Below are 18,239 nucleotides of genomic sequence, written 5' to 3'. Positions count from 1 at the left end.
TTTGAATTGCGGTTCAGCGAGTTCATGATGATACGGTGAAAATTTACATTACCAATGATAGTGACCGTTGATGCATCTGCACATGGGTGAATGTTGCATATCCAGTTTCACCAACTCAAATTATAAAGCATTCGATGAGCTTATCGTAAGCAACTTTTGGGGGCGTTTGTTTGCGTCAAATTACAAAGGCGTCTGTGTTCGACCATTCGAGGCTTGTGTGTCGCTTTGTTCATTCATCTGATGTCACTATTCTGCTTCGCGCAACTTCCGCGGTCTCCTCTGTCATGGAGCTGAAATTTCTGATCTTGGTGCTCGCCCTTCTCGCCGTTTACACCACGAAATTCTCCGGTGAGTTCCAAACGACGTATCGTTACGTTACAAACCGTGTGTTTTTATGGTGAAACATAAACATTTACTTCGTCGAACCCGTGATTTGTGACAGCTGACGCAGCCCCAGACTACTGTAACAATAGTACGCAGGGTGTTTCGGCCACTTCACGAATTAGGAAAAATTTGCTCTGCAACTACGATCGCACTGTTCGTGCCAGACTTTATGATGACAGAACCAGAGTCGCTCTCTCTCTGTTCCCAAAATTCATCAATTTCGTAAGATATAGTCCCTAAAGTCATCACGTTAATTCATGAGTAGATCTTTGTGGTTTGATAAAGTCCGGCCGTCCCAACTGATACACGTATAATCCCTATTCTTGCAGGACGAAGATTCAAATACTATGATATTTCACGCTTGGTTGGGAATGGTAAGTGTCGATACGTGCATGACGACTGGGTGATAATAATTAGTCCATGTGTTAAAATGGTGTCTAAATTTTGCCACAGATAGGAAAAAAGAACAATATCAATCTAACTGTTTTAGTCATGGCCAAGCCCAAATCTGATGTGGCGCGGTAACAACCCACGCCTACTTCACGTTACGAGCGACGAAATTTGGGTCCCACCAATAGCTCATTACAACTCGTAAGACTCATCTCGCAAAGTTGATATGAATTCGTTTAAATTTCGATTGCAATCTCTTTTTAAACCTTTCGCTTTACGTACTTCTGCAGTGCGGGAGGGAGCAGGAGCCCCAATGGAATACCGAAAACTGACTGTTTTCTGAGTAACTATGGGTACATAGGTTGCGTAGCAGATTTGAAGTACGTTTCTAATTGCGTCACGGATTACCGGAACTGGCCCTTCGACAGGCACAACTGTACAATTGTTCTTGCTTCGTGGACTTACAAAGAGGAGGAAATAAAGTACTTGGCTATTGATCACAAGGTAACATAATTGCATATCCGTAATCGTTGAGTGCTCGTGATTGTTTTCTTCAGTTTTGACTTACGTACATACCGATTATGAATCTCTTCCTCATTTTCTTCGGTTCGAAAAGCATCACTTTCCGGCTATAGGCATGTTCGATTTCACACCCAACGCCCAGTGGAAGATGCTGTCGTTTCAGTACACTCAGAGAGAGGATGGAATCGCCGAGGGGTACACATTTCCAACGATCATATACACCGTCGTTATTGAACGGAACTCAGCTTCCATGGGAACCGCCATTTTCGCTCCTGTAATTCGTGAGTAATTATAATTTATTACCGTTATATATTTAAATTTTATCTCAAATGACGATGGATCGAAACTCGCACGCGTTCTCGTAACATCCAACGCTGCAATGTCTCTAATTCCCACAGTGTTGGTCATCCTGACGTTAACGGTGCTCTGGCTGGACCCAATTTCCGTTGAGCGATCGGTAGTGTCAGTCCTCAACTTGATTTGCAATTTAATCTGTGTCATGAACTTGAACGAGCAGGTCCCATTCAACGGTTCGACGACACCCTCCATATGTAAGCTTTACACACAAATCTTAACATCATTGGTACAATAGACTGAGAAAAACAACGCTGGAACATTGCATTGACACTGTATTTTCAACCGGGTCGACTGTACATACATTTCGTCGTACTAAATTTTAAAAATAGAAGCAGTTACGGTAATGGCTACATTTTTATGGCACTTCCCGTTACCGAAAAACACATAGTCGTCCTGACTACGTTACACGGTCTGTTGTCTTGAATTCTTACCGACACAACGTTTAGATACGAATCGTATAATTATCCCTTTCGTTGTAGTTCACGTTACGAGTATACCTTTCCGACGGAACAGTTAACAATGTAATACTGACGATTTTCAGTGGTATTTCATCAGGGTTCCATAGTTATTGCCAGCGTTGCTCTACTCCTCACGATTCTTCTGCGCCAAATGAAGAAAACGTCGGTTTCCCCTCCTGACTGGTTGACATTCGCTATCGCTTCAATCCTGGCGAGCAGGGCTGGCCAATTGATCGTACTGACAACTTTGGACCCGAAAGCTGTTGCCACTGTCAGAGCAGACGAAGATAATATTGGATTGGCGACCTCGAATGATTCTTCGATTAAAATTGAGACCGGCAATAAAGTTTGGCGGCATTTAGCCGTTCTATTAGACCGACTGGCTTTTGCCACTGTCTTACTTACATATCTCATTATGATAACTGTTCTCATACCTAGGAACGACGTTTTCGAGGTACCCGATGTACCTTCACTTTATTTCATGCCTTAGCGAAGTACCTTGTTTTTTATAATAAGATAGCAGCGAGTCAAACAGGTTTAAATTTTCGCGACAATAAACTTGATCCGAATAATTTTCAATCGACATAATTTCATGATATTTATATTGGGTATCGAAAAAAAAATATACCATTTGATTATTTCTTTAATTAGATGTTATGGATGATAAAATATTCAAGATTTTCAAATTTTTGCTCACGCATTGCTGAAATTGCCGTGACTCTGAGCCGACGATAGGTGATTTTAAAAATCTAATGAGAAGTGTATAAAACATTCACCACCTAAAGTCTAAGACCAACAAGCATGATTTTAATCCTCGTATTGGAAGAAATGTTTCTATACCGGACGAATTGATGCTTGCCAATGCAATACGTCGAGACTGGGAATGTTTGTGAAGGTAATCGTGATGTATTTATTTGTCAGAAGATTCTACAGACCATCGATCACAGAATGTAATTAAAAAAAAAATACATAGACATGTAACAGCTGGTTCTGTACAATTTACCAACGTCGTATCGCCTTACGTATCTTGAGAGAACTCTTGCAGAACGTTAAGAGTTAGATTTAGCTTGTGCGAGGTGATCAATGGAAACGTTGACAAATAATCCATTTAACGTTTTTCTTTGATCTCAAATGACCTACATGTCCAGGAATCTCTACATAAAAACTTGAGGTCAATATCTGTTCTACATATCAATGGAAACCACTGTGTCACTTGGAAATGATTATTTCTTGTTTTTCATCAACGTGTCGTTGTTTGTGAAAAGAGCTGTAATATGGTGTCCCAGCTTCAGATTCATAGACATAAGCGCTGTTTGGCGTTACCGATGAAGTGTAAGTACAACGTTATTCTCGTTGATATTGACTAAAGATTGCATGTACCGATAAACGAACAATTTTGAGGCCATTAAATGAAGTTTAACACACATAGATGTGTGCGATGAAAGTTATCCGCAAAGCACTGCACATGTTGTTCTCACATTAACGCATAATCCCGCGTCTCTGGTTCCAATGAATCAAAACAGCTGTCGATAAGATCAATCGGTGTTCGTCCTTGGGGGCGTTTGTCAGTGTCCGATTTCACCGCACCGTCTGCAACACCATTTTGACGACTGCGCATGGTTCTGTGAATTAAACTATCGTAGTGGTTCAGTCTCGAGTTGCCTGAGCACGCTGGTCTGCCATGCATACAAAACTGCTAGTCTTGGGGCTCACCCTCTTTGCGATTTCCACCACAAAGTTCTCCGGTGAGTTTTGATCATTGGATATTTGCTTACTGTCAATAAGATTCGGTATTTTTTATGATAGATATTTCTTTTGTGTTTCCAATTCATTCCGAACGTGTTTCTCTTTTGCCTAAAACCCCTGCCAGTTGACGCAGCTCTGGACTGTGATAACAAAGTGGACAATGCCCAGGTCACTTTGCGCCTCCGACAAGACTTGTTCTGCAATTACGATCCCGTAATTCGTCCGATATACATGGATGGATTGAAATCGCTGGTGTTAATCAGTTTACATCCAAGATACATCGATTTTGTAAGACATCATATTTATAGATATATATGCGTATAAAAGTGTTGGAAATTATACGCTTGTATATTTAGTGATTGTAGAAGTTTAATGTTTTTATCATATTTGTTACGTTTCAGGATGACAGCACAAATACCTTCACGCTGCAGGCTTGGTTGGAATTGGTATGTTTTTGAAGCGCTTATTCTTCATGCGGGATTTTTGGAACCGATAGGAAATTTAAATTTGCTAATGGCGAGAATAAGTAAAAATAAGAAAGAATATCTTTCAGTATTGGTGGGATGAAAATCTGGCATGGTATTCGAAACGTTATGCCCGTGACGTGACTGCACTGAAGGTTTCTAGCGATGAAATTTGGAAACCGCCGATAAGTCTCTACAATTCGTAAGACTGATTTCGAACGATTAATGTACAAACCAAGATGAATTCAAACTCTATTTTCGTTGTAAGCCTACAACTACCTTATTTTCATACAGTGCAGACGTTGGCTATAACAGAGAGAACATAATACCAAAAACTAGATGTATTCTCAATTTATTTGGGCATATGGTCTGTCGACCGTTGGTGAAGTTCGTCTCACATTGCGCTTCGGACTACCGATACTGGCCGTTTGACAGGCATAATTGTACAATGTTTGTTGGTTCTTGGATCTACAAAGAGAAGGACATCCGGATCATTCAAGGTCTGGATCAGGTAACACTATCGTACATCTTCCATAATTATTCAGGTATGTCCGCACTGAAGCATGTAACAATTTCGCAAGTCTATGGGAGGCGATAAGTATTCGTATTTGATAGTTCGATCCAGAACCACCTTTTCGAAGTACCAGATGCAAGGTTTTTGTGAAATTAGTATTTCTTACATCACGATTTCTGCCTTTTCAGACCTTCAACTTGACGGAATCGACATTCTATGATTTCATACCCAACAACGAGTGGAAGATGCTGTCCATTGACAGTTCATCGAGAGTGGACGGGTTTCCAAAGTTCAATTACACGTTTCCAACGATAGTGTACAGCGTAATAATTGAACGACACTCAACCTTTATGCAGACCACAATCCTTGCCCCTGCAGTTCGTGAGTATATAACACCCTAAACGGTCTATGAGGACGCACAGATCTGGACATGACTCGAAATTTTAATTCTAGTACTGATCATCATGACACTGACTGTGCTCTGGTTAGATCCAGATGCCATTGAACGGTTGGTACTGGCTATCCTCAACTTGATCTGTCATTTGATCTGCGTTATGGACGTGAATTGGAAAGTGCCTAGCAACGGTTTGACGACACCCTTGATATGTAAGCAGAAAATCATTAATCTGTCGTGTACCTGGGTAATCGATGCCTAAAAGAAATGGCATCGAAGAGAAACATTACGAAGTTGATGCGGTCGACTGCTTATACAAAGAAACAAAAATCGCATTCCTCTTTACGTACAGTAGTTTATCACGTTTACGAAACGTTGCTTTCTTTGAACTTGGAACTACACCCGCCTTTCCACCAACCGAATGCCAATTGATTACGAATGATTTTCAGTGGTATTCCATCACAGTTCCATGGTTATCGCCAGTTTCGCCCTTTTCATGACGGTCGCCTTGCGTCAGTTGAAGGAATTCTCGATAACCGCCCCTGATTGGGTGGTATCCGTATCTTCTACAATGACCAAAATTGGCTGGTCCTTCCCGATGACAAGTTTGAACCCGGAAGCTGCCGCACCACTCGAAACAGAGGAAAACGGTGTCGGATCGGAGACCTCGAATGGATCCTCGGTTAAATTTGATTCCAAAAGCTCTGACGCATGGCGATATCTAGCCACCTTACTGAATCGACTGGCTTTTGCCTTCGTGCTTTTAGCGTATATAATCATGATACATGTCCTCGTACCCAAGGACGACATTAACGGGGTCCCCGATGCTCTTCCTCGCTTGAAAAACTTTCCACTCTAGTAACTACGTCTTTGAGTAGAATTAGTATAATTACAAACAACAAACCTATGAAAAATTTCTTCATTTAGTTCTGTATATACAAGAAAGTTAGACGGATGCCTTTTTGCATGTGTACTTTTGGGAATCACGTTATAATAATGGATAATAAATATTTGACCTGAATCAATAAAGCAGAACCTCGATACCCTTTTATTAATTTATCACGGAATCAAGCCGCGACTTTACAAGTTATCGGTCAATTTATTTCAATAATACGATTAATCCAAACCACAGCTACATGCTGTTTCGAGATAATTTATTTCTCACACATTTCCCGTACTTCCGTCTTGTTTTAAAAAAAGTCTAAACGTAGCCTAAGCTTCGGATCACCTTCACGTGTAACGTAAGTCTTGTCGACGTGGTAAATACCAAGTTCTAAAATTATAACGAGCATATTGCGTGACACGTTCGTGATATACATTCATTCGTATCTTCTTATAATTCACGTCACATTACCGCGACGACTGTGATGTTACAACGATGAATCTCTATCGGCAAAGCATTTCCAGATCTGGATATATCCGCGTATCCAGTCTCACGGAATCAAATCGGCGAATAGATAAGCTCGTCGCAGCCAGCCCTGGGGGCGTATATAAGTTTCGTATTTCATGGGCGTCCGCGTGTTACCGTTTCTCTCGTATTTCAGAATCAGTTTATTAAACTATTCTCGCAGTTGAGCTCCGCGCGTTTCTTCCGCCATGAATTCGCCGTTGCCCGTCCTTGGATTCGTCTTCCTCGTCGTTTCTACGTCGAAATTCTGGGGTGAGTTACCAGCGTTGACAAACATTTTCCCTGGTCCGTTAGAGTATTTCAAACGCCTTTTTCTTTCGTCTGGAATCCCTGCCAGTTGAGGCAAACGGCGACTGTAACAGCGAGGCGCCAGGAATCTCGGCCGCTTCGCGTCTACGAAGGCATTTGTTATGCAATTATGACAAAACCGTTCGTCCGATCGTCAATGACAGCTCGACCACCAAGGTGCACGTCACCCTCTTTCCGCAATCCATCGACTTCGTAAGTCGTATTTAATGGCGTTTCAAATTACGCATGATTATTAATTTTCTCCACCGTTAACGAATCTCGCTCATAATACTCACGTTAAATAATCTTTGCCGTTGCAGTACGATCGTGAAAATACCCTGAGGTTTCACGCTTGGATGTCATTGGTGAGTGACGGAACATTTTCCAGAATGTGGAAAACAAAGAATTTGATTTTTATTTGGAAATAATCCTCAACTTCGCTGTTATCGCGGCTCTTGTCGGTGTCCGTAAATTTTACATCTAGTTCAATTTAACAAAGGCTGTTTTACGGACAAAATTTAAAAAAAAAAAATTACGGTAAAATGTCAATTAACAATGCTTTTTTCTCTAGGAATGGAGGGATGAACATCTCAATTGGACGATGAAGGATTATAAAGATATGACATTCGTCCAAGTCACCAGTGATGAAATTTGGGTGCCGCCAATATCGATTTACAACTCGTAAGTTCTAATACCACATAATTTTTCCTCGATCGGTAAAACATGCACCTGTATAACAGTATCCTGTACATGACTCGGCGAACTTCGATTACCTTTGCTAAACCCTTTTATTTATAATTGCATAGCGTCGAGCTTGGCGCCGACGGAATGCAGACAACAAACTGCTTGGTACATTACATGGGTGTGGTAGTATGTGTCCCGATGGTCCAATATTTGACAAGTTGCGTTTCGGACTACCGGGACTGGCCGTTCGACAGGCACAATTGTACAATTCTTCTCGGTTCCTGGACGTACAAAGGAGAGGAAATATCTTATCGCATCTGGGATCCGACGGTATGTACATTTCTTGCATGCACGGCGTTGGCACAATCTCGTCCTATTGTTTGTATTGAAGAGAACACAAAAAGAAAATACCGATTTTCGACAGATGTTCTCCCACCCAGCGGTAGAATTATTTCAATTCGTACCCAACTCTGAGTGGAGATTGCTGTCGATCACCTCTATTACGAGAATCGACGGATTTCCGGAAGTCAATTTCACATTTCCAACGATAAGCTATAGCTTGATCATTGAACGACACTCGACCATGATGCAGACGACTATAATCACACCGGCAGTTCGTAAGTACGAATGGAATTATCGTCGTGTAAATATGCGGTCCAAATAGAATAACCGTACCGGTTTGGGTGACGTTAGTATCTACCAGTTGTGGCTACATTCGTTCTGAGTAATCTCTGTCACAAGTGGTACGGAAGTGTTCAGTTTCATCCACGTAAACACTGATTTTCGAATAACAAAAGTCAAATTAATAAATACTCACAGACTCTTACAAAGATGGCCACAAACGATGCATCTATCTTACGTAACACGTGTGTAATTTCATTCTAGTACTAATCATAGTGACCTTAACGGTACTCTGGTTGCATCCAAACTCCCCGGAACGATTGATAGCGGCAGTCCTCAACCTGATCTGCCATTTAATCTGCATCTGGGACGTGAATGAGCAAGTGCCTTTCAACGGTTCGAGCACGCCCTCGATACGTAAGCATCGAATCAATTTACGTATATTTTCGGTTAAGGATGGATTGGCTATACATTCTCATATCAATATTGAATACTTTAAGATAAGAGGAAAATCGGGAAAACAATAATGCCAACAATAATGCCGAAAAGCGATCAATAACTTGTTTAAACAAAACATTGTTCAGCAAATTTTTTTCGTTGTCGTGTCAAATCAATTCGTTGACTTTTCTAAATACGCATGAATTTTTAAAGAATTTTCTCATTATTTTGAAACTTGCGTTTTCAAAAATTTTCAATTTCGAAAAATGGAGGAAAATCATGAATTTTGGCTACGTCTTCGCAAAAACGTTGTAAATTACAATTAAGAAGTTTCCGGAACATTGAACAAATAGTTTCGTAAATACAGTCTTTATAAATCTTCGAAAACGGAAATTTCAAAATGCTGAAAGAATTCTTTCAAAAATCAAGAAATCCATTTCTCATCGCAAAGAAAAACAAAAAAAAAAAACAGAAAAACATTCGCTCAAAATTTGTTAAACAATGTTTTGTTTTAAACAATTGATTGCTAAATTTTGAGCATTTAATTTCCTTGCCGTCATTATTATTGTTGATTTTGTTCCGATTCTTATCCTATCACAAAGTATTCGATATTATCGTTGATACTCACTTTTCGTTCAGAATGTGTAGCCGGTGCGTCCTTAAGTTGAACGTATCTCAATAACGGACGGAACTATAGCGCCGACAATTTTCAGTCTACTTCCATCAAAGCTCGATGATCATCGCGAGCTTCGCCCTTTTTCTGACCGTCTTCCTGCGCCAGCTTGGAGAAACATCGATCGCCACGCCTGCCTGGTTGGATTCGACGACATCCGCGATCCTGACAAGCAGGACCGGCCAGTTGATCCTGCTGACCGCTTTCAGACCTAAAGCTTCCGGGACACTCGGAGCAGAGGAGGTCAATGTCGGATCGACGGACGCGAAGTTTATCTCGCACAACGTCAACTCCGGGAGGTCAACCGGGTGGCAACAGCTCTCCACTATCCTAGACCGACTGTCTTTTCTAATTGTGTTTTGGACTTACGTCATCATGATATGCGTTCTGGCACCTAAAAACGACATTCTGAGCGTTCCCGAAATCGTACGTTACTGAACATTCTTCAAAACCAGGAAACCATCTTGTTATCCATTCTCGAGGGGTTAACGTATACTGGAAATAAGATGAAGAGAAAAATTTTGTACCGAAGATAACTTGGTAAAATTTACACACCCATGTTTAATCACGACGTCGAAACTGATCCTCTCAATTTATTTATTCGTACTTGTATGATTCGTTATTCGTACCGTTTGTTCAAGAATCATCGTCGGTAGTCTTATCTGAAATATAGGGTGATTGCGAAAATTTGAAAAGGATTTGATCTCGGTGAAAAATTCGTTAAACTTTGTGAAAATTCAATGTAAGCCTGCGACAGAAAAAAAAACTCTCGATTTTCTGCACGCCTGCAGTCAAGGGCTGAAATATTTCACTCACGCATGTTTGTACAATACAATTATACGCAACTATACACAATAAAGTCGTATTCACATAAATTCCGAGGTACTGATAAATGTGATCGGTAGTAAATTTGCACGATGGTAGACCGATCGCCTTCCGGATCTCCGATATCATTGAACCAAACCATCGGAAAATGACCATAATAAAAAAACAATTTTTAGCATTTTTTAAATTTGCAAACATACCGGTAGCATAAAAATAATTAATCTCATCATATTCAAACGATATTTAATTTGCGTATCGACCAATGTATAGACAATGGTACAAAGTTATACATGACGATATTACGCTGATTAGTCTCAGTATTATCCCACTGATATTTCATGGATCTACGTGAACTTCGAAAGTTCTGGCACGAGATCGTTACAAAATTTTGAACAACGTGCTATGTTCGGTTTTGTATCGTGCGTATGCCTGTTACGCGTAACACATGTCCAACGTGAACCAAGAGAAGTGTGCACGTCTGCATAGAAGAAGCAACGACAAAGAGAGGAAGATGAAAGACTCGGGTGAGCTGAAGTGAGCGCACACCTTAACATCCTGTCAACTGAATACTAGAGAGCGAGAGAGAGAGAGGGTGTATAAAGCCTGCAAGTGCGTGGGATAACGTTGATGGCACAGGTCTCGCCCACATACGGTGAACAGCTAACATTAAGCGTGGCACACACGGTGAGTGAATATAAAATTAAGGTGGGTAAGTAAATCTGTGCGAGCGATGCAACCGCGTAAAGTGTCGTATTTGAGACGGGTGTTCAGATTCGACGCGTCTTCAGGTCACCGCTCAGTCCTTAACTATTTTCATTTTTCGCCAGGATCGAAAAATATAGTTCCAGGTAAAAAATGAAAATTAGTTTTCTAGCTGTTACTATAAAGTCTAGTATCAGGTACTATTCTTTCTCATCACGATCGCTGTTGCTATATTTTCTTGCAACTGATGCGAAAATTTAACGATTTTGCAACGATAAATTGACGTTAAAGCCTTGTTTAACTAAAAAAGTAGAATAAACCGAACAAACCGATTTTGCGTTGCAATAACCAAAAAAGGATCGACGGTTAAGCGTACCTCGTTTTTCCTAATTCCAACGATATTCAAACAGCTTTTTTTTAACGATACCTGTTTTACTGAATTTTTCTAGTTACCGTAACAAAATGAAATTTTTCCCAGCGTATATGATTGCCGAGAGATCAATGCCTTTTATAAGTACAGAATAATATTATTACGGGTCGAGCAAACATCGTTATTTTCAATCTCGCATCTACGTATAATAAGATAATTAACACCGTTTGCATTTCATTCGTTTGTATAACGACACCTGGTGTGTGCAACGTTATAATCTAGGTTTATAACAAACTGCGCGTATACATATACACATAGTGGTAAAAGAAAGAAGAAAAAAAAGTTTGTTTACGGTTATAAAAACCAGTCGTATTGTAGAATATATTTATTAAATAGTATACCTATGTATAACTGATACGGGTATTTACTTCCTGGCGGTAGAACGGAAGCTCTTCTGTCCCGTCGTTTAATTTCCCGGATTACACAACGCCGAAACTATCGCCGCGTAGGCGATGCAGGAACATCTCGACAGGTTATATTTGTGTTTAATGACGTGGGAATAATACTCGTACCCGAAGTTTCTCTTCGAATCTCGATTGCGATCGATTTCAAAAAATTTCCAAATCCCCACGCGTCGGCAACGCGCATGTAACAGAGATAAATCAGTCTATTGCGATGTAGAAATGATTACACAATGCAAAAAGTTTCGTTTTACGATTGCCGAGGGGTTTTATTGTACACGTACACGTACCTTGTACGCAAATTTTTTCCACGTCAAGACGACCGTTATACCAAGGCTGTCCATTATACATATAAAGCTTCCCGTGAGAAAAGAAAGAAGATGAATGAAAAAAAAATGCGCAATATCCGTTGGCCAACGATTTTGAATTCCGGTTTTTTCGCACCCCTATCCCGTAACGCGCTGCCTTACCAAGGTGAAACTGGACGTTATAAATCCCCGATCGTACAATGAAATTATGCCCACGGACACGGTGCTTGACAACGCGACTCACGAGGATACGGCGTCGAAGACGTTTCGTCACCGACGTCGCACGCACCCCGTCCTCATGTATAAACATAAAACCACCGTCAACGTCGTAGAAAAACCGTCTTTCCGAGTGACCAGTTGCTGCCGTGCTCACGAGTTACGGACGTCGCGAACGCACACAATTAGGATCGGAACCGTCCGGGGATTCCCCCGATCAGGTTTTCGTTCCCACCGCCTGCGAGAGGATACGCGCGTTTCCGAGACGCACAATGCCGTCGAAGGGGTGGAAAACGCCTGGACAACGGCCGGCGGTGGGACGTCCGATCATCCCCTGCGGGAGGCAGAGGAAATGCGAAAAGCGTCTGGAAGTCGCGAGGTTCACACGAGGCCGTTTCGGACCTCTCGGACCTCCGGACAGCGCGGCTTGTCCTTTTTCGTTTCAAACGACGACGGGGAAAAACCGGATCTCGCGGCCGGCGAGGGGCTGCGGAAGGGTTGACCGCTCGAACCGCCGGTCTCCTCCGGATGACCCCGGAATCCGGAAACTGGCCAAACCGGATCTGTCGGTCACTCGGTCCGGCTGCTACCTCCCTCCCTGTCTCATTATCATTATCGTCCTCATTGTTGTCGCGCATCGGACCCGTTTCGACCGGTCACTGCCGGGCCTAACGAAACATCGAAACACCGACGGGGCGACAGGTCCGCCCTTAAGCTGCGACGCGGTCTCGGACCTTGCGATTCGTGTGAGAACTCCGAGTTAACCGAGCTCTCAGACCGGCTCGAAGATCTGTTATCTAACTTGCGTCGTAGTTTGATTTCGATTTTTTTTTTTTTTTCTTTTCCGACGCAGAACCGATTCGACGTCGTAACGAGCCGATATTTCAAATACGAGAAGCCACTTACGTCGAATAATTTATTTCTCGTAATCGTTATTCGCATTCGTTCGTACGCTAATTAAACTTGACTGTACTTGTGATCTGAAGAATCTGCACTTTTGAAGATTTATTTTATATTTAACTCGATGGGCTGTTTGTGTACTTTACGAAATCCCCTGAAAATTTAACGAAACCGTTCGAAACCCAAATCATTTACAATTCAACCGGAAATCGTTCGAATCACTTGAACATCACGAAAAGTCACGATGGAATTAGTTGTTCGAAATCGTCGAATATCTTCGAAATTGATATGATTTGAAATCGCATGATATCGAGTGAAATTATTGAAACCTCGCAGTCATTTGTCGTGAAAATTGAGTAAAAAAATTGACAACGTGGTTGAAATTTGTTGGTGAAAAAAATATCTGTTCATTTTAGGTAATCAAGCTTGTATGATTCATTGCCTTCTATATCTGGTTGTTAAACCTGTTTTCATATTTGGATTATTTCAATTCGTCATATTTACAGTTTTACAGCCGTACAAACAATTCTTTTTATGCAAATTCTCGAAGGTCGTCCTTAATATTCAGGTTTTATGTTACTCGCTCTTTCACCGGACCCGATCAGGATTTTTCTTTTCTTCTCATTTTCGCAACTTGTATCTTTTGCTTTTTATCATACTACACACACGCATACTTTTTTCGGTTTCTTTTGTTTTATTCAAATCGCGGTGAATCCCGTCGAAGTATCCTTTAAGATCCTAAAAATATCCCAGCGATGACCACAACGCTGTCCCCGGTCAATCCGACCTCCGGCTTATCTCGTCGATCCTTTTTTTTCTTTTTTTTTCTTTCATCTCTCTCGAAGTCCTGCGAACGAGCGCAGCTTTCGCGATCCTCCGCCGTGAAATAAATGCGACACTGCCGTTTTCCCTCCCTGATCGTCCGAGGCGTATATTTATATATCCTCGCCATTCCTTTCGGCATAAACATTCCTAAGTACTCGGATATACCGCGGATTTCAAGCTGCTGCTGGATTATGAATAATAAATTGCCGCTCGCCGTATCAAGGCAAAAATAACCACGCAATCGTTTTTGCAGTTTCTCCTTTGAGCATTGTTTCTTCTGACGTTTTAAAAAATATTCTTTCCGGAATTCGTGCGAAACGTTGGGATATTTTTTTATTTTTTTTTCATTCTCACCGATACTCTTACTTTCCACACAATTATTTTCCCGACATTCCTCCATCGGTGCACCTGTAATTTAATACCCGCATTCGAATGAATCGTCGCGATTATTGAGCGGAACTTCTTCTCGATACAGAAACGCAAAAGAGTCGTATTGATAGTAATGCGAAATAAAAATACAGACGAAACGGAAAAATTAAATTCGACAACGGCTTAGATTTATAAACCGTAATTAAGTCGAACTTACGTCTGATGCCAAATCCCAATCACCCAATAATCTGTTACATTCTTACATGGTATACTATTGCACACATGAATATTATACCTATACACACACACACACACGCACACACACACCTGTGAAGCGGCATAAGAAATAACGGCGAGAAAGTTCGCATCTTTGAATAATCGTTTATTACTTTTCCTCGTCTCGTAGCGTATGTAATATTATTATCTTACCGTTCCATTCTCAACTAGCAAAAAAAAAAAAAAAAATATGGCGATAATTGTGGCACTTTGTAATGATCGACTCACAAAGTTTATTATTCCGTTAACCAATTTACTGTATACCTGCAGACTGACTGTATAAATATAACGTGCAATAATTATTCCTAGCAATTCTACAGTATGGTTGACTCGTCGAAGCAAAAACTGTGCTTATGTGTAAAACAACAAGGTACATTGAATTTTTTTCTTTTCTTCTACCATTTTTCGAATTCCCTTATTCATCTTCTAATTCAAATTCGAACGTAGATAAGCTGTGAAAATTGTATCACAATTATATAAATTTGACAAATTCACATGAAATCAATGCAAAGTATCAATTATGGGGTGATTAGTCGGCCTATCCGGCAATAAATGTGCCTGTCTACGTAACGATGGAATAGTCGGGAATCGCCTGTAGCAATACTAAGCATACCGATCGTTGCGTGCAGGGTTGTTTGAGTTGTGCAGCGGAACTTTGGCATCTTTCAATTGGCACTCGCAGCGTCCTAAACAACGTCTAAACAACGAGCAGTTATTATTCCTGGGGTGAAAACGAACGGACAGAATGGAGGCGGGCGGTCTTTGAAAATGAATGATTTAAACACGAAACAATCATGCTGGATGGTCTGAATAATAGTTATTCATTTCAGTAACGTTCTTTTCGGGAAGCGAATGTTTGTTTATAATGTGTAATATGATGAAATATGTTTCAATTAATGAACCATACAGTGCGGATTTAGATTTCATTCAAGTTTTTTCAAATTTTTATCAGAACCATTACCAATAAATCCATTTCGAGTAATCGTGTGACATGATTTTTTCTTCATGCATTCAGGGAAATCGTTATAAAATCATTTTGCAATTAACACAATCTTTCGGATAATTGCGGTAAACTGGATTTTGTGACAAAATGTGAAAAATATTTGTTCTGTGTGTAAAGTAATTCGAGTCATATCTTATTCTTTTTTCTTTGGGTTTAGAACGTTAACCCTGAACACAATTTTTTTTCTGTCGAAACCAAAAATTCAAGGAGAAAAACATATTTTCCTTATGTTACTGGGGAAAATTTCATTTGTTCCAGTAACTAGGAAAATTCAGTAAAACAGGTCTCGTTAAAAAAACTGTTTGAATATTGTTGGAATTACGAAAAATGAGGTGCGCGTAAACATTTTGCGCTATCGTCGATCCTTTTTTGGTAATTGCAACGCAAAATCAGTTTCTTCGGTTTACTCTACCTTTTTTAGTTAAACAAGGCTTTAACGTTAATTTATCGTTGCACGAGCGTTAAATTTTCGCAACAGTTACAAGAAAATATAGCAACAGCGATCGTAATGAGAAAGAATAGAGTAACGGATACCAGACTTTATAGTAACAGCTATAAAACTAATTTTCATTTTCTACTTGGAACTATATTTTTCGATTCTGGTAAAAAATGAAAATAGTCAAAAACCGAGCGGTAACCGGAACTAAAAATTTCTCTCGGTGTAAAGACACGCAAGATTAACATTCCAATTTCCGTCCCTTCTTGCACCGTTATTTTCCATCCAATATTCACGTATCAATTATTTATTAAAATTCGATTCCTCGGCAGAAGTGTCAAGCTCGTAAGCAGCCGTGGATAATTTACACTTCTGACCGTCGTTGCTGGATTCGTTACAGCGTGCAGGCTTCGTGTCTCTGCACTCTGCATCAGGGTGGAGCTGGGCGAGGTTGGTTATGATTTATGCGAAATCGGATTGGTCCCAACTCTGCGCCGTTCTCCACGGCGAGTCGAATGGGCCCGTTTAGGTGTCGCCGAGCTCCCGCAAGCCGCACGACGACGCCTCGCAGCGTCCATAGAATATGCGCCTGTACCTCCACGAGGATCGTAATTAACGCCGATTAATAACTCTAATAACTCGAGCGCGCGATGCGAGAGCCCGTGTATTATACGTGTAATATTCCGGACGGACGGGAAAATTGTTGTAGGTATGTACCTATAGGTACCTAATCGGGCGCTTCACGCATCGCGGAACACGGGATTCGTGCTTGCAGATACAGAGATATACCAACTGATATGCGATTACAGAGAACCACCGCCATTTTTACCATACGATTACATACGCTCAGGATATTTCATATTCTATTTCTATTATGTACGGGGCATTCCACGCCGACTCACCAAACGGTTGATCGTGACATTTTTTTATTTTACCAAGGATGTTCAAATTTTTTTAATCACTCGTCTTGACCCTGTAAATTTTTGAATCCATTTTAAAAATACCGAAATTGATTGTTACGAAACAAGAACGAAAATTTGTAGTTTCCGAAATTAAGCATTTTCATGCAAGATTCAATGTCAGATCTCATTATTTTTTTCTATTTTTATACCTGTTAAAAATCTATTACAATACACATCGCGTCTCTGATTTCATTATTGATTTTTTAAACTGTTTCTCCAGTTTTGTAAAACACAATCACGATTTGTTTAAAAATTTTATAGTAGATTTTGAACAGGTATGAATATAGAGGAAACGATTAAAAAAGTAGGAAAAATGATTGAAAAAAAAAAATAGATATCAACGAGGTCTCACTGTGAACCTTGCGTGAAAATACTTCATTTTGGAAACCAAATATTTTTTTTTCTTGTTCCATAAAACTGAATTTCCGTGTTTTTCCGATGGGTTTAAAAAATCATAAGGTAAACACGAGCGATTACAAAGGTTTGAAAATTTTTATGGAATCGTTTCAGGGGCCGTACTAACGTAGGGAAAATCCTTGGTGAAATTAAAAAATGTTGTGGTCAACCGTTTATTGAGTCGGTGTGGAATGCCCCATATGCAGAATATACGGAGTGATTACCTACCGGCCGAATGGTTCGTCGTCTGTTAAAATGTAAAGCGCATGCGCTGAAATTCGAGAGCAAATTTTGGCAAGAGCAGCCAACCGTCATGAACGTAACCTCAAAAATTTGCAAGATATTCGCTGGCATCTTAATTTATGACGGTTGGTCGCCCTGACAAAACAACTGCTCTCGAAGTTTAGCGCATGCGCGTTACATTGTAAGGGAATTGCGGATATTACAAAAGTTCAGCTTTTTAACCTCGAATTACTTTGCTTTCTTTATACATGCGGTGACATGTATACTTGGATTATTTTCCCACCATTAAAAATGGGAAAATTTTTTTACTTTCAACGGTATAAATAGTTGTGTATTGTGTACGTGCATCAACGTAATTACGTTCTCACGATATCATCCGTTAGGCGCGCGTTTTTCTGAAAAATTCTGTCTTTGAAATTTTTATCCGCGTATTCTACCATTGATACTGTTGATGTATAATTATTATAATTTCAGCTGCGTCGATTCTTCGTAGTATAATATTATACTATCATTGTTGCGTAACATCTGCCTTATTCCTTACGTTTGCAAATCTACATAAATTGATTTATAATCATGCGTTTATAACGTATAATATTAAAGTTTTAC

At 40.3% G+C, this 18,239-nt stretch overlaps 3 protein-coding genes across 4 annotated transcripts; all 3 read left to right on the top strand.

Annotated features, from left to right (window-relative positions):
- Positions 1-202: 202 nt before the first annotated feature.
- Positions 203-3,498, top strand: LOC124187278 (neuronal acetylcholine receptor subunit beta-2-like). 2 transcript variants are annotated; one of them, XM_046579670.1, is made up of 8 exons: positions 203-348; positions 443-606; positions 714-758; positions 875-975; positions 1,065-1,278; positions 1,391-1,577; positions 1,695-1,847; positions 2,195-3,498. In XM_046579670.1, exons 1-8 carry the CDS (start codon positions 285-287, stop codon positions 2,599-2,601), a joined length of 1,335 nt encoding a protein of 444 aa, XP_046435626.1. In that variant the 5' UTR covers positions 203-284; the 3' UTR covers positions 2,602-3,498. The 2 variants fall into 2 exon arrangements, with proteins under 2 accessions (XP_046435626.1, XP_046435627.1); XM_046579671.1 differs by lacking the exon at positions 443-606 and having other exon boundaries at positions 263-348; positions 2,195-3,497.
- A 258-nt stretch (positions 3,499-3,756) lies between these two features.
- Positions 3,757-6,258, top strand: LOC124187260 (neuronal acetylcholine receptor subunit alpha-7-like). Its single transcript, XM_046579658.1, has 8 exons — positions 3,757-3,856; positions 3,982-4,145; positions 4,259-4,303; positions 4,411-4,523; positions 4,616-4,832; positions 5,024-5,216; positions 5,289-5,441; positions 5,679-6,258. Exons 1-8 carry the CDS (start codon positions 3,793-3,795, stop codon positions 6,086-6,088), a joined length of 1,359 nt encoding a protein of 452 aa, XP_046435614.1. The 5' UTR covers positions 3,757-3,792; the 3' UTR covers positions 6,089-6,258.
- A 407-nt stretch (positions 6,259-6,665) lies between these two features.
- On the top strand, positions 6,666-10,344 carry LOC124187274 (neuronal acetylcholine receptor subunit beta-3-like). Its single transcript, XM_046579665.1, has 8 exons — positions 6,666-6,889; positions 6,975-7,138; positions 7,246-7,290; positions 7,497-7,606; positions 7,732-7,939; positions 8,034-8,226; positions 8,495-8,647; positions 9,382-10,344. The coding sequence occupies exons 1-8, from the start codon at positions 6,826-6,828 to the stop codon at positions 9,777-9,779; spliced, it is 1,335 nt and encodes a 444-aa protein (XP_046435621.1). The 5' UTR covers positions 6,666-6,825; the 3' UTR covers positions 9,780-10,344.
- Positions 10,345-18,239: the final 7,895 nt, after the last annotated feature.

The sequence above is a fragment of the Neodiprion fabricii genome, chromosome 1 (assembly GCF_021155785.1).
Source record: "Neodiprion fabricii isolate iyNeoFabr1 chromosome 1, iyNeoFabr1.1, whole genome shotgun sequence".
Lineage (NCBI taxonomy): Eukaryota > Metazoa > Arthropoda > Insecta > Hymenoptera > Diprionidae > Neodiprion > Neodiprion fabricii.
This window is presented reverse-complemented; position numbering and strand designations above follow the sequence as displayed.